The sequence below is a fragment of the Branchiostoma floridae genome, chromosome 2 (genome assembly GCF_000003815.2).
Source record: "Branchiostoma floridae strain S238N-H82 chromosome 2, Bfl_VNyyK, whole genome shotgun sequence".
NCBI classification, from domain to species: domain Eukaryota; kingdom Metazoa; phylum Chordata; class Leptocardii; order Amphioxiformes; family Branchiostomatidae; genus Branchiostoma; species Branchiostoma floridae.
The window spans coordinates 24,192,178-24,208,532 of NC_049980.1; the positions used below are offsets into that span (position 1 = coordinate 24,192,178).

At 41.3% G+C, this 16,355-nt stretch overlaps 2 protein-coding genes across 2 annotated transcripts; one reads left to right on the forward strand and one right to left on the reverse strand.

Moving 5' to 3' along the window:
• Positions 1-232: 232 nt before the first annotated feature.
• On the forward strand, positions 233-13,107 carry LOC118405732 (exportin-2-like). The gene is made up of 22 exons (XM_035805423.1): positions 233-382; positions 1,084-1,169; positions 1,534-1,679; positions 2,096-2,197; positions 2,742-2,887; positions 3,026-3,116; positions 3,667-3,774; positions 4,029-4,121; positions 4,357-4,524; positions 5,045-5,174; positions 5,646-5,821; positions 6,090-6,267; positions 6,715-6,910; positions 7,294-7,495; positions 7,915-8,065; positions 8,370-8,572; positions 10,118-10,215; positions 10,492-10,577; positions 10,902-10,983; positions 11,255-11,398; positions 11,682-11,913; positions 12,306-13,107. The coding sequence occupies exons 2-22, from the start codon at positions 1,085-1,087 to the stop codon at positions 12,393-12,395; spliced, it is 2,907 nt and encodes a 968-aa protein (XP_035661316.1). The 5' UTR covers positions 233-382; position 1,084; the 3' UTR covers positions 12,396-13,107.
• On the reverse strand, positions 12,801-16,327 carry LOC118405727 (gigasin-3a-like). Its single transcript, XM_035805408.1, has 7 exons — positions 16,198-16,327; positions 15,501-15,674; positions 15,243-15,311; positions 14,724-14,971; positions 14,306-14,526; positions 13,974-14,085; positions 12,801-13,559 (listed from the first exon to the last, which is right to left on the reverse strand). The coding sequence occupies exons 1-7, from the start codon at positions 16,283-16,285 to the stop codon at positions 13,488-13,490; spliced, it is 984 nt and encodes a 327-aa protein (XP_035661301.1). The 5' UTR covers positions 16,286-16,327; the 3' UTR covers positions 12,801-13,487.
• Positions 16,328-16,355: the final 28 nt, after the last annotated feature.

Here is a 16,355-nt window from a genome sequence, read left to right on the forward strand (position 1 = left end):
TAATATCATATTGGGATGCAGAGGGTGTAGTTGTGGTCCATGATGCCGACATCTATTACTAACAGTTAGTATTTATTCTGACACCTGTTACGTCTTAAATTTTCATCAAACTTTTCACATGGAGTTGTCGGGAAACGTCTCTCCGTGGATCATGTCTAGGTTAAAAGTTGTTGGTAATGAAAGGACCAAGACGATACATGTCACAAAAGAAATATTTTTTCAACATCTGTTGCGTCATTTGAAGACGAAATTCAAACACCCCCATTTGGCAAAATGAGCTGTTCCGTTCATGCCTGACCTTAGCGCATGCGTGCTGCACGAGCGCCATTTTGAAACGGGCCGAGCCGAAGTCAGCAAAGGAGTTTGACAGGAATTCCGCCGTGTGAGTTTGCAATTCTCAATTTATAGGCGACATTACACAATTAGATAGGTATCCGGGTGATTATGGTTTGCATACAGTTGGTAGAATCGTTCGTTTTTAACGTTAAGTGTTGTTTATTGTTTATGCGCACATGCCTGGACTGTTGCAGTGGGGAGGGCGCTTCCGTTTTACGCTCATTCATCAATGATGTGCAACAAGGTTTCATTTTCCCGCAGCACTGGTTTGGTCTGGCTATAACCGGAATGTTGTTGTCGTTGTCGGAAATTCAGATTGCGTACTGCTAAGGTGAGCCCGAAAATAGAGGAAAAGGTGTCATTCAATAATTACAGTCAAACCTGTATTAGGGGCCACCTCTACAGAGGGGCCACCTGTCCATAGTGGCCACTTTTTGTCTGTCCCTTGGGTATTTTATCTACAAGTTGCCACCTCTATACAGAGGCCACCTGTCTATAGTGGCCAAATTTGTCCGGTCCCTTGAGTGGCCGCTATAGACAGGTTTGACTGTATTGGAAAATGGAAATCTAGACATGAATAATTTTCACAAAATTATGATGGTTGATTTCTTTTATATCTCATAAGCACTCATTTTGTGTTCATATGTCACAAAGCCAAAGTAGTATCGGATTGACATTGCCGAAAACAGGGAGTAAATGACATAGAAATGAGATTCCTATGGTGACAGATCCTGCTTATACCTACAGAATGGAGTTGAACGACACCAACATGCAGGCCTTGGCAGGCTACCTGCAGAAAACCTTCTGTCCAGATGTCGGTGAGCGGCGAGCAGGTAAACTTCCTTCACACGTACCTCATTAAATATCCTTCGGTTATAAGTGTGGTTCTGTTTTCAGTTCATTCATGCCATTTTCGAAATTTAGAGTCGCAAATCCATGCTGTAGCCTAAGTTGGAAACTTAGATTTGGGACAGCTTGTGCCAGATGTCAGAATAGATACATAGTAGATGGCAGCATCATGGACCATGACAAACGGTACATTCTGCATCACAACATGTCCGTATTAAAAGAAGAAGGCGAGGCATGCACTGCAAGTGCTCCGTATGTTTACTTTTGCCATACCATTAACTCTTCTCATGATTCCTGCTGTACAATTTCCTTTCCTGTACTGAGACATGACAACATGTTGGTTTCTAGCTGAGAAGTTTCTGGAGTCAGTGGAGGGACACCAGAACTACCCTGTCCTCCTGTTACACCTGGTGGACAAGGCTGATGCTGACATGACCATCCGTGTGGCTGCAGCCATCACCTTCAAGAACTACATCAAGAGGAACTGGAGAATCGTGAGCATAAACACATGTTCTACTGCCTGTTTTATTCCGTTCAGTCATTAGCTTCAGAACTTAACCAAAAGCAGTTTTGCTCATTTATCTAAGTAGTGCGTTATGTGTTTATTATCTTTTACTACTAGTTCTAAAACAATTCCACAAAATTTAAAGAAAATATTGCAAGATATTTTCGTCTGTGATAACATGCCACTTCTGCTACAGAATCTTTACGAATAAGACTTAACAACAAAACCAAGTTGGGAATCACTTAGGATGCATTGACATGTATTTCACCTGTGAATGCAATAATTTATCTAAAATAGCCTCTTTGTCCCATTGTATTGACATTGCTGAAGGATATACAGGACCCATGAAGAACTGTCATTAGAAGGTTACAGTTGCAGTCTGTTCACACATTGTTCCTCTATCAGGTTGAGGACGAGCCTAACAAAGTGTCTGAGCCAGATCGTGATATTGTGAAGAAAGAGATTGTGGGCCTGATGCTGCGAATGCCAGAACAAATACAGAGACAGGTAAGGTCTGGAGAAAAAAGTTGTTTAGACTTTGGCCAAAACACTAGTTGTACAATACAATACAATTTGATTAAGTAAAAGTGAAATGCGTGAGGACACATATATTTTCCATGTCAAATTTCAATGGTTACAAATCTGTGGATACATCTTTCATTAGATACATGTAGGACAAGCAGTTTTTTTACTTGAATAGGAAGCAGGCTGAAGAAAAATTCTAATTGGAATCTCCAACCCCCCAAAAGTCTAAGGTTGGCAGTTTTTTCTAGGGTAGGTCGGGAAATGGGAAACACAACATTTTGTTCCCTAGGCCTAAGCACAAGATACACAAATAGGTAGAAAGTACTGATATTTGGAAAAGTAGGGCGCACTAGGAAAACTAAATCTTGCAGCATATTTGAGGATTCTGCTGTGTTGTTGTTTGTGCATATCTTTCACAACATTTATCATGTCTTCATAGTACATGTACTGCATTTTTCTTCACCTACTTCCAGTTTTTTCCAGACAAAGTAAGAAATTACTAGTGCTAATGTGTCATTATTTCCAGTTGAGTGATGCCATCACCATTATTGGCCGTGAAGACTTTCCTGCCAAATGGCCTGGCCTGGTGGATGAGATGGTGAAAAAGTTCCAGAGTGGAGAGTTCCATGTCATCAACGGGGTACTGCGCACGGCTCACTCTATCTTTAAAAGGTTACTATTTTTTTTAATAGCTTTTATCCAAAATTGAAAATTATATGGAAACGGTTAGCATGACTGAGAGTTTGGAGTGACTAAGGGTGCTGTTTTATATGTGATGCCATTAAGGTTCATGTCTTTTCTGTTGTGCAGATACCGGCATGAGTTCAAGTCCAATGAGTTGTGGACAGAAATCAAGTATGTACTGGAGTCTTTTGCAGCACCTTTGATGGAACTATTCAAGGTAAGTGTGACCCAAGGATAGCTGTAACTAATACACTTCCTTCTATCTGTCTTTGATACAAAAATTCTTGACCCATGTATGCATATATGTTGCTGGACCTTGCCACAAAGCTAGAACAATACTAATGGTAGTATTTGTTTGTATTGCATGCTCTATAAACTTCCTTATGGCACAACACAGAGGATTTGTACTGAAAAGTTGCATATCCGACAGATACATTTGATCTGATCACACCAAGGAGGACCCATACTCTTATCGCTATGTGTTGTGGGTTCTTCAATGTGCTTGACAGAACCTCCATTTAATGCCCTACCAGAGGGGCATCCTTAGCAGAAGCCAGGTGCTTTTTTACACCTGAGGTGCCTTTTCCAATGAGATAACATCAGAACCTGTCAGGGATTTGAACTCTTTGCTCCAGAGTCAACAACCCTTAATCTCCACAAGGCCCCATGTATTTGCATACCAGTATCCTGTAGTACTGTTGTGTCTGTAAATTTGGAATAACTAATGGTTGGACTATTCTTAATACAATAACATTTCCTCTCTGCAGATCACCATGGACCTGACCAATAAATGTGCTTCAGACCCAGTCAACCTTAAGATCGTATTAAGCTCCCTCACACTCATCGCCAAGATCTTTTATAGCCTCAACTTCCAGGTAGAAACAACTCTATTGGGGAGATTCCTTTCTCATTATTTCAAAAGCGCAAAATAGGAATAATTGGGTATAGGATGAAGTTATCAAATTGTGTTAGTCTTTTTGTACTGTCTGTAATTTTTGTTTCAGTTGCTTTAGTTTTGAAGCTGATGGTATGTAAGAAAAAGACTTCCCTCAAGTCTTTGATTGTTTTAGTAGTTTAATGCTATTCAAGTTATTCTGGTCTTAGTGAAAAGTTACAATTTGTGATGTAGGACCTGCCAGAGTTCTTTGAAGACAACATGCAGACCTGGATGACAGGATTCCACACCTTACTGAAGCTGGACAACAAGCTGCTTGTAACAGATGTAAGTACTATGCATTGCAATATATACAATAACCTTTTACTTATGAAACAAGTTCACTGAGTTTACATATGCATGTCTAAAATCATGCATTTGTAACACAAATGCCTTCAGTAAAGCCTTATGTTCTAAAATTAGGCATATCCAAGCCTTATGTTCTAATCAATCTTTGTACTGCTAAAAACATTCATCATTTTCCATAACATCTATATTTCTCGCCTACTGTTCATGTTATCAGGATGAGGGAGAGGCTGGTCCGTTGGAGCTGATTAAGTCACAGATCTGTGACAACGTTGCGCTGTATGCACAGAAGTACGATGAGGAGTTCCAGCCGTACCTGCCACAGTTTGTAGATGCCATCTGGCACCTCCTCATTACCACAGGCCAGCAGGTCAAGTATGATCTGGTGAGTACAACTGTGGGAGAGAGATTCTTATACCTGGGCTTATCTGTGTAGTGGAGCCAGTTGTTGTATGATATGCGTGTAGAATTATTTTTACTTTAAATTATGTATCTCTTTACATATTTTGTCTGACCTTTACCTCTACCCTCTTGACCTCAATGAAAAATGGGATACAGGCCAATATGAGCTTTTCATGAATAAACAAAGATTCAAACAAACGATAAAACAGTTACAAGATTTAAGCTTCAATATTTCAAAATATTCATTTGTGAAGGTTCATGTCTCGAATGCTATGAGTTCCTTTCTTACTAGATTCACTGGAGTATTTTAATGTATTTTTGCTGAAGTGCATGGAGAGTGAATTCTGTTGATATGAAAAGTTATAATACAAAGGTGTTTCCGTACGCAATGTAAATTGCTTATCAGCACTCAACAAGCTTTCTATCAGCTCTCTGATTCTTGTCAATTTGAAAACTGATATATTATAGCTGTTAGTAAGACATATCCTATGCTTCCTGCCCAGCTGGTGAGTAATGCCATCGGGTTCCTGGCCTCAGTGTGTGAGCGGCCTCACTACAAACACCTGTTTGAGGATGCTGCCACCATGTCCTCCATCTGTGAGAAGGTCATCATTCCTAACATGGAGTTCAGAGGTAAGTGGGGAGAGTGATTTTGCTATGTGAAGAATGATCTGAGTTCAGTTATTTGTGTGACAAAAAGGTCTGTGCAAATGTTGCTGATCAAGCTGGCCTTATGTGATTGGTAGAGTTACATATTTTTCTGACCTAAATGTAGAACTACTTTGATCAAAATAGATGCATCAAGCTATTTTGCAGGCCAAGGTTGCCTGGTGTCATAGATTTCTATCAAGATTTGCCTTTCTTTGATTCCTTACCTTTCAGGGCAGCAGTTTTACAGAGGAATATCCATTTTTTGTACATGTATGCTCATCATTAGCACTTACCCAGTCTCTCCAAGCTATGTTACCTGTATTCTGGTAGGCATATGTATTGTTCATGTAGTTCCTGCAGTGGATGTAATCAGTAGTACTGTGTCCTCAGATTCTGACCAGGAGCTGTTTGTAGTGCCTACAGTGGATGTGATCAGTAGTACTGTTTCCTCAGATTCCGATCAGGAGCTGTTTGAGGACGACCCTGAGGAGTACATCCGGCGCGACCTGGAGGGCTCGGACATCGACACGCGGCGCCGCGCGGCCTGCGACCTGGTGCGGGGACTCTGCAAGTTCTTTGAAGCTCCTGTCACGCAGATCTTCTCAGCCTACGTCGTAGCCATGCTGGCGGTGGGTGCATTATGATATTCTGTCAAATCAACCATCAGCAAATGAGAGAATAGTTCAAACAGTAGATGAGAGCTGCATATAAAACTTCTCTGGATAAACTCGATCAGACTTATGCTGTGAAGAAACAAGGAAAAATCTGACATGAAATTTCCAAATTGTATTATTTGCTTCTTATTACTTCATATTATTGTGTCATTTTTGATATATCAATGCTCAAGATAATTTGAGTAACTTGGTAGATCTTTTTTACTCCCTTCAAATATTTCAGGAGCATGCCAAGAACCCAGCCCAGAACTGGAGAAAGAAGGATGCAGCTATCTACCTGGTGACGTCCCTTGCCTCCAAAGCACAGACAGCCAAACTGGGAAGCACTCAGGCCTCTGAGCTGGTCAACCTGACAGACTTCTTCACCAGCCACATTGCTACAGAGCTGCAGGCTGCTAATGGTGGGGCATATGATCGGAGATAAGACTGGTGTAGAGTAGTAAATGAGTTGCTGGCTGCTCAGCTTTTACAATACTGACAAGTATTTTTACCCATTGGCCTTAGTCAATGCAGGGTCGGAACAGTCCTCTGAATCTGAACTCAACTTTTATAACGCCTTTTCACGTGTCATTGTCATACTAGCTTCACACATGCTGATTTTATCCCATTGAACTGATTGTCATAACTAATACAACTGCCATATAAAGCTATCTAACAAAGATACCCCGTCAGGTTCCATTATGTAATAGTTAGCAAGAAAAAATAGATGTTTGCTCAGTTATATTCTGCATTGATCAGACTGATATGTGTCGTCATAAGACTTCAAGAGTAACTTCTTATGATTCCTCAGAAGGGTTCTTTTTAGGAGACGATCAGATCACCAGAGATTTTTAAATTTTCCTTTACAGTGAACGAGCACCCTGTCCTGCGAGCAGATGCCATCAAGTACGTGACCACATTCCGCACACACCTGTCGCACGACCACCTGAAGGCCTGCCTGCCGCTCCTGGTGAACCACCTGAGTGCAGAGAGCGGTGTCGTGCACACGTACGCAGCACACTGCCTGGAGAGGCTCTTCACCACCAAGGTCAATGGGAAGCCAGTGTGAGTCCTTCGTGAAGTTTGTTTACTTTCAAGGTTTCAAAGATATTGTACATTCTACAAAGACATTCTGCATTGGACAAAAGGATATTTGGGTGTGGAATGTGCTGATGTTGAAAACTCGGTATTCTTTAAGTATAATTTTTTATGGATAGCAAAAGGATAGTGAAGAACATACGTCGATGAAGGTTAGACATGCAGGTAATCAGATACTCGAAAAAGCAGTTACTCAAGCAACTGGATATGATTTTGGAAATGGTCAGACGTTTCATATAGTGTCCACTATCTTTCATCTGTGACACTGAGGATATCTGGAAGAAGAACATATCTATTTAAAGCGCTGCTGTACCTCTTGTTTATAATGACATGACCTTCTCCACTCCCAGTATCACCAAGGCCGATGTGGAGCCCCTGGCAGTGGTCCTCCTCACCAACCTGTTCAATGCCTTCACCCTGCCTGGGTCCCAAGAGAACGAGTATGTGATGAAGACTGTGCTGAGGACCTTCTCCCTGCTGCAGGAGTCCAGCATCCCCTTCTTACCTTCACTCTTACCCAAACTCATGGAAAAACTTGCTGCTGTCGCTAAGGTGGGTCTGGTGGCATGAAAATCAATCCTCTAGATTCTAGGCTCTACCTGCCCTAATCACACACCAAGATGTGGGTCGGGAAAAGATAAACTACCAAAGCTAGGACATGATGGGATGGGACCACTTGAGTCAGCTTGAGGTTAAGAATTATAACGTTATTGACTTTATTGAAAAGCACATAACATCCCTGGTGTATGTAAGTTAAAACGTTGGAAAGCTGTGTAGATTATTCTGTGTGAATTTAAATGGAAACTGATCAATGGACTGTAATAGAAAAAATATATGTGGCTTTTCTGAAAAGATGGTTTACTCTTGAACCATTAGAGTAAGCCATAATTCCTTTGAAAGGGCTGTAAGTATGACCACTCTTTCTCATTTACAAATGTCAGTCAACATGAAACCTTTGGATCTTTTTCCAGAACCCCAGTAAGCCCCACTTTAACCACTACCTGTTTGAGACCCTGGGCCTGGCCACCAGGATCACCTGTAAGGCTAACCCTGCAGATGTCACCAGCTTTGAGGAGGCTTTCTTCCCTCCCTTCCAGGAAATGCTGCAGCAGGATGTACAAGGTGAGACTAGACGGGCTTGCAAGTGCACATCATGTGTGTAGCTTAATAATATTACTTGTGCCTGTAGCTGTATGGTGACTTAGGCACATTGCTTGGACTGGAAAAGACTTGTGGGGATGCCTGACAGCTCAAATTGGAAAAGTCTTACTAACTGGTAGTCTTGAGTTTACCTCTAGTTTACCTCTGTATCTAAACGGGTAAAAATGTGGAATCTATATCACTTTCCCTGTGCTATATCAGTGATACAAAAAGGAGCCATTCACTACTTAATGAAAATATGACCCTTGTATGTTTGCCTCTCCAGAGTTCATCCCGTATGTCTTTCAAATCATGTCTCTGTTGCTGGAGATCCGTGTGGATGGGATCCCCGAGTCCTACATGGCCCTGTTCCCCCACCTGCTGATGCCTGTGCTGTGGGAGCGCAGTGGGAACATTCCACCCCTGGTCAGGCTGCTGCAGGCATACCTGCAGAAGGGCGCCCAGGCTATCGCAGCTGCAGAGAAAATTGTAGGTATAGACATGAGATATACTAGAGGAGTAGCTGTTGCAGTAGCTTTGTGTCACCTGCTTAGCTTCCTGCACCTGTGGGACTATGTGCAACAGTAGATGAGAGGGTGGAGAGGGATTTGCACACCCCTTCTTCACCTTCACCTTTGGCAGACAGGTTGCTAAACCCACCTTGGCAAGTGACTGTTTGCCTGCTCATCTGTCCAAATCAACAGGAGAATCCATATGTGACATATCCTGTAAATCCTTTCAGGAACCTTTAGTTAAGTTTTGATTTTTGTGTACTGCATGTCACAAAAACCTAACTACTGTATTTTGAGATGCAGGTTTTGTTAGTGCTGAGGTTTGGGATCTTATGGAATGAGCTGTTAGTCATAAAGTTACATTGTTTTTGCTTCATCCCTTTTTCTGTCAGGAAAAAATTAGCTTGTTACCTCCATGAAATGTCATGGAGGTTATATTTTACCCATCGTTTGTGTGTGTGTGTGTCTGTCTGTCAACAAGATAACTCAAGAACGGCTGGATGGATTGGTTTCATACTTGGTGTGTTGGTGGGGTGCGATGAAAGCTAGAAGTTATTAGATTTTGGGCCCCCTAGCGGCTTCCCTTGGTACTGCAGCGCAACTTCCGGTTTTGCTATCTCGTGTTCTGAACACGCTATGGTCACGATTTTTGAGTGTTAGATAGCTCTTGTGCTCAGGAATAAGTGACATAAGTTTTGGCCCCCTACCGACTAGGTTTGGGATAGCAGGGGCATTTTTGTCAAAAACTTCTGAAGAGAATAACTCAAGAAGGGAACAATGGACTTTCATGATTTTTGGTATGTAGGTACCTTAGACAATGTTGTACAAGATAAGATACTAATTATGCAAAATAGGAGTAAATTTGCATAATTAATGAGAATATTCTATCATAGCAGTTTTTTCAATGTATCTCTTGTCCCGGACATGATATAGTCTTGACATTTGGGTGGTAGATAGCTTGCAGTGCCATGACAAAGTGGGGCATACTTCAGCCCCCTAACATGTAATTCGGAACTGCAGGGGCATTTTTGTCAAGACATTCCAAAGAGGATAACTGCAGAAAGGATTGACGGATCGGCATCATTTTAGGGGTGCAGGTAGCTTAGGCAAAGGTGTTCATAATGATATACATGTTATGCAAATGTGGAACTTAATTGCATAATTAATGAGGAAATTGTATAATACCATTATTAGCAATAACTGGACTTCAATAAATGTAACACTTATAAATTATGATACATGGAATATAAGCAGATACCAAATATGGTAATGAGGAACTTATTTGCATAATTTATGTAAAAATTGCAAAGCTGCTTTATGTCTAATGATTGGAATTTTATACTTATGACATGTGTACGTTAGTCAATGATGAACACCACGCATAAATTATGTTAATGTGTTAGTCAATTGCATGAAATTTACAAAAGCTCTAAATTTTCATGGAGGTATGAGGTCGCCGAACTCTAGTTTACATTTCTATCATGCATCCGTTATGTTGTATGTTTTATCCATTTCTTTCCAGCCCAGCATACTTGGAGTGTTCCAGAAGCTGATTGCCTCCAAAGCTAATGACCACGAGGGCTTCTACCTTCTTGACAGCCTTATAGAACACATGCCAGAGTGAGTACCTCATTGGTTCACTACTAACACTCTCTTCATTCTGTGATATATTAGTTTACTAAAAGACTTGGCTACAATAGACTTGGCAATTTTTATAAATGGTAGCAATTATTCCAAGAATGTGCATTTCAAATGCAGCATAAGCAGAATTGGATGATACAAACAGTTCCATTTTGAAAATGATAGCATGTGCTAAACCATGATGAGTATGATGTCAAGTGTCTGTTTTCCAGAATGTGTTTGTGAAAGATTGCCCTTTTCTCCTTCCACTTACAGAGCTAGCTTGTCCACCTACATGAAACAGATCTTCCTCCTGCTGTTCCAGAGACTACAAAGTTCTAAAACAACAAAGTTTATCAAGAGTAGGGCAACATTTTCATTGTCTTTGGTTAAATGATTGGTTACTTGGTTGGGTTTCCATAGCAGTGGAAGTAACATTGAGCCTTTTCATCTTCTAACACGTTTTATCTAGTGCATGTAGTTAATGTGAGAGATCCTGGCATTGATCTCAAAAAGCTACTCAAGTGGAAGGATGAAATATTCCTTTCCTATCCTGTACATACACAGTCCCTAAGATATGCTTTCTAAAACAGGTATGTCAATACATGAGCACCACTGGGATGAAATTTGCTGTTTTATGCAGTGTATTTGATGCCGATACTGATGGTCTTTTTGGTTTATTTCAGGTTTTCTAGTGTTCATGTGTCTGTTTTCCATCAAGTACAGTGCCACATCCTTGGTGCAAATGGTGGATGGCATACAGCCAAAGTAAGACAAAGTTGTGTTTGGACAAGCATGTAGTGGTACACCATAAAGTCTTGTTCAAGTCTAGTTGCATCAGCTGATAAGATTTATCTATTGCTGTGTACTGGTACATATTGTGGGTATTTCATGTTGTGATTGAATTAGAAAACAATGTAAGAACATGTTTTTTCTTCAGACCCATGTTTTGATGGTGTATTTTGCTGCATGAAGCTTTCCTTCCCTTGTAAGCTGCACTGACAGGTGAAAGCTCCCCTGTTTTCCTCTCCCTCCCCAGGATGTTTGGCATGGTGCTGGAGAAGTTGTTCCTACAGGATGTGCAGAAGGTTTCCGGCCACACGGAGAGGAAAATCTGTGCTGTTGGCATGACCAAGCTGCTAACAGACTGCCCTGCCATGCTGGGGGAGTACCAGGCCCATTGGTGAGGACTTGTTAGGAGTGTTGTCACCAGATGATGTGTGAACACAGTAGCCTTAAAAGTATTGATGGAGCTTTCTTTGTGCACAGTCTCACACTAAAACATTTTAGTATAAATCCTTGGATTGATGTACTAACTGAGGAAAGATCATCTAAACTGTTTTCAGTAGTCAAGTTAGTTCTGAGTTACTGATTTAAAGTCCTGTGCAGACTATTTCCCCATGGCATCACGAGTCTCTTACTTTTCAAGTATGATATGACTATGATTGTCATGCTGCCTTCTTTAGGACACCCCTGCTACAGGCTCTGATTGGTCTGTTTGAACTTCCCGAGGATGACAGCGTCCCCGACGACGAGCACTTCATTGAGATAGAAGACACGCCCGGTTACCAGACTGCATACTCCAAACTGGTGTTCTCCGGGAAGAATGACCACGATCCCCTCAATGGGGCTGTAGCAGAGCCCAAAATCTTCCTGGCACAGAATTTGCATAAACTTAGTGCAACGTGTACTGGAAAGGTGAGATTGAACACAAACAGATCATATGAAGTAATGTGACATATTGAAGTAAGATGCACACACACATGCATACACATGCACACACACATGCACACAAACACAAAAGATGTGTTAACTCCAGTATACATTAAAAGTATATTTACAGAACAGATATGTTATTTGACCTGCCTTAATGTGCATGGAAGATTTCTTGTCAAAAGGCTTCCTGATGTCTTAAAAGATCACTCCAGCCATTGAATTGACCAATAGCAAAATGAGAATTGCTCAGTTCTGAGATAAGGGGAAGTTCAACAGTTAAGTTATTGTGTTGTCATATTACTTATTAGTCTACATGTACATGTACATGGGTGAAGGAAACTCAGCACAGAAATCTTGTTGTTTTGCCCTTTCAGATTCCTGGTATGATCAGTTCCGGCCTGGATGCAAAGGCAGCCCAGTACCTGCAGGGGTACCTCCAGGCTGCTAATGTGGCCCTGCAGTAGCAGGACAGGCTAGGGAGGAGCTTACTGTCACTTCGCCTGTAGCAAGGAAAGTTTGTTGGGTTGACATTCGCAAATCATTCATTATGTATTTCACAAAAACAATGTGATACATGTTAAACGTGCTTTAAGCTGGAATCTTTTCCATGTTGTGTAAATATGATAAGCCTTACAACACACCATTTCAGATGAGAAGATGCATTTGTGTGCTAAGCTTTGTAGCAGAACAAACGAGAAGAACTCCTATCTCACATGTAGTATTAAGTCTTTACTTCACTGTCCTTAAAACTACAAGTAAGGAGAAATAGTATGTCTGATAGCTCCAAGTGTGAAGGCCTAAGTTTAGAAGAAAAAAAAGATACCAGCTACTCCTCGGTAGGCTTAAACGAAGAAAGTGGTAAATGTCTGTTCTCTCTTATGTTTCAATGAAATTGATGTTTATGAATCTAAAAGATTTACTTGCAGTCAAACATTTTATACATAGAACAAATCCGTGACTTAAAGTCTGTTCAGTGAGGGATGAGGGAAAGTTGGTCTAGTAAGGCAAGCCTTACCTTAAAGGTGCACAGAGGACATGCCCTGTACTGTAGCAACAAGATCGGATAAATACTTTGTATCTTTGGTACAGTAGTTATCTGTATCACTCCCACCTTGTTAGCACAAAAGCTATGAACTATCATGAAAGTAATTTTGAAACAAATTAAAAAGTAATGCTGAAGCATGCGACTTTCGTATCATGTCTTTAATATTGGGAATACACAATTCAGTTCAAAGTATGACTTGTTTTACAGAAAGTATCACTCCTTATGAAAGCCTCACATAGTTGAATGTTACAGTCTATATGACTCTGGCAAACATGTCTACAGAAGTATAGTTCAAGATATGTTGGGCGTTACATAGAAACTATGAAATGAAATGTCCTTGATTACATGTAAGGTTTTCAAGAGACTATACATTTGATATGGCATAACTTCTTCCATGAATATGATTTTCTTCTGTAGACATGATTACTTCCTAGAATCTCCATGATAACAAAGATGCTAAACCCTGTCTTTAACATATTTTGAAGACATTTGTTATGAATAGATGTTGTAGTTAGCCACTGATGACCAGGAGACACAGAATGGTGGTCAGTCCCAGATACAGGTCAGGTGTTTTGGTGCTGGCCTGTAGAAAAACATAAGATACATCATTTGTGTGCAGAGCACTGGTTCGACCCACAAGTTTTACCAGTACCAAGTCTACAGGAAGGATAAAAACATTGAGATTTAAGTGATACATGTATTCCCTTACAAAGCAAAGAGGATCAACATTAAACGTGAAATATTGAATACGGCCCAACTAAGCCTTGGTAGTTCACAGGATGTTCTAAAACATTTTGATACGATTTTATTACAAATGTCTGTCAGACAGGCGTCTTACGCATAACCAGGTACATGTACTCTATACCAATATCATCTTTCCACTTGAAAGTTACCATGTTTTTATACATTTGTATGTATTACGAATCACAACCGGACAACCCCAATAAAATCAGATAAGGTATTATATGTACAGTATGACGTGTAAGATGTTACATACTTTGGCGGTCACCACCGATTCCATCACCTCGTATACAGACACAGTCCCACTGGACGTCCCCGCCACCAGAAGGAGAGGCGTGCCGTTAGGACTCCTGTCCCCGGGAACAAAGCTGCAGTAAAGACGGACATACAGACATTGTCAAAGTCAAATACCAGAGGAGGAACAAAGCTGAGGAAATATTTTGAGCCATGTACGCATTTGTGTCGACTTAACATCCAGTGTATCAAGCGGACGCGATCCCATTGCAAGATAACATTTCAGTAGACAGAGATGTGCATAGTTACTATGGTACATGTATATCACTGTAGAAAATAGAATACATGTATCACCTCATGTCCTCCGGGTCCATGTCTCCGACCTGCCTGGCCCGGTACGCCTCCTCCCAGGTCAGGTCCGCCCTGCCTCCCCAGTACACGCTCTGGAAAGTGGGCGTTATTTGCTCCCCGGTGTCAAGAGAGTAGATAAAGACGGACCCTGTCTTCTGAGCGCTGATGAAGATAATTGTTTGGTTCCCAATGCGACCCACAGTCAGTGACTGAGGCTCCGGTCCCTACAAATACATCATCATGATAGTAGTTATGTAAAATAGACAATGCCATGGTGTCGGAGTGCTAAACGAGCCTATGAAGAAAACACCGCCATGTGTTGAATATGAAAAGTTGGGTCCACTTTATATCGATGTGGATCGTAAGAGCATATACAATGAAGAGGAAAGCCATGGGCAAGACGAAAGCGAACCGAACTAACCCTCTTGCATGATCTGTCGTCGAACTCGTCAGTTGGTGTTTCATCTGGCTTATCGTCGTACCGTGAGTTGAAGATCTCCGGGTAGAACTTCGCCTCCATTCTCTCCAGGTCGTCTCCGCTGTCCCACACCAAGCTCAGGTCGTCCGCCCGGAAAATGGACACACCCCGTCCTCCGAACGCGTGCAGCCGGTAGAGTTTGGACGGTTCTGTAGGGTCCAAGCCGTCAGCGGAGCTGAACCTCAGGCAGCCTGAAATCGAGACAAATGTTTATTTTGCAGCCGTTTGATTGCCACATGGACGAAGCTTTCGTCAAATACAACTAGTAGGAGGCGAGTGATAATGCGCCAAACATCACCAGGCAATGACTTTTGGAAGCCCTGAAACACCCGCACGGCTGCCATACACATTTACTATATTCCCCCAATATAATATCTTGCAATGTCCCTTCGGCTTTAGGCATGTAGATGTATACAAAAAAAGTGTAATCTTTAATACAACTGTATGTTTTATTCGGCTTACCTAACTCGGGGTCTTCGCTTAGAGCTTCTCTCAGTCTTTCCGACGGAAAAGAGGATGAGAGAAGATCCACTGAAACCAAGAATGAGATCCCTGTTAGTAACTTAAAAGTTAGATTCTCCCCCCTATGCACCAGTCAAGGAAATGGATAACAAGATAAACTGTTCAGTAAACAATCTTTCATCTGGGAATGTTTGTCACCCATAGGGTGATCCGAAGTGTAGGAATAGAAAAAGAAGAACTTTTTACTAATTAACTTACTTTTATAGATGTCTTTCCCTTTCAGTTGTTCGTCATACGACACGTTCTGAAAAAACACCTTGGTAGGAGCGCCTTCATTGGCTGTCACGATGTAGCCCGTGTCGCCGTGCAGGAAATATGATATGGCGTCCGGTTGTCGAAGGCCATATATCGGCCAGTTGCGAAAGCGGATTCCTGTCAAATACAGTAGATACAACATACAAGTGCACAATGTAATCTGTCTTTGTTTACTGTGACAAGTCAGCGATATGTATCAAAGATGTTTGCCTCTGGATAGCCTTCTCACTCAGTCCGTGGGCAACAATGTACCCGTTTTCTACGTTTCCTACTCAATGGGGTGGAAACCATTCCGGCATTAAATATGTAATTATATAAAAAAACACAGGAAGTTAACACAGGAAACATCCTTTATGTGGCAACAGCAAAAGATAAATGAATATGTAGACCCAGCTAGAGAGCAAAAATGATCCACCCTCTCTTTCTTCCAGTTAATAGCTAATAGCTTTATGTTTCACCCTTTCGTAATTACTAAGTTACATACACATACATACGCCATTACATACATGCATACTACATACATACACCCACTCCCCTCACACAGAGGGAGAGACAGAAACATCCTTTCAAACAGACGCACATACAGCACATATATACATTAATTCATGTATACATACATCCTTACAATTACACACCGTACCTCCATCATCGTCACTTGCATCTAATGATGACACGCCCCAGTACTTTGTTCCCAGTGGATAGATGTTGTCAAATGTAGCTGTAGCCATGTCTAAAACGGCAATGGCGTTGTTGGTCTGTACATATGAATAAAGAGAATGTGATAGGCGGAAGGATTAC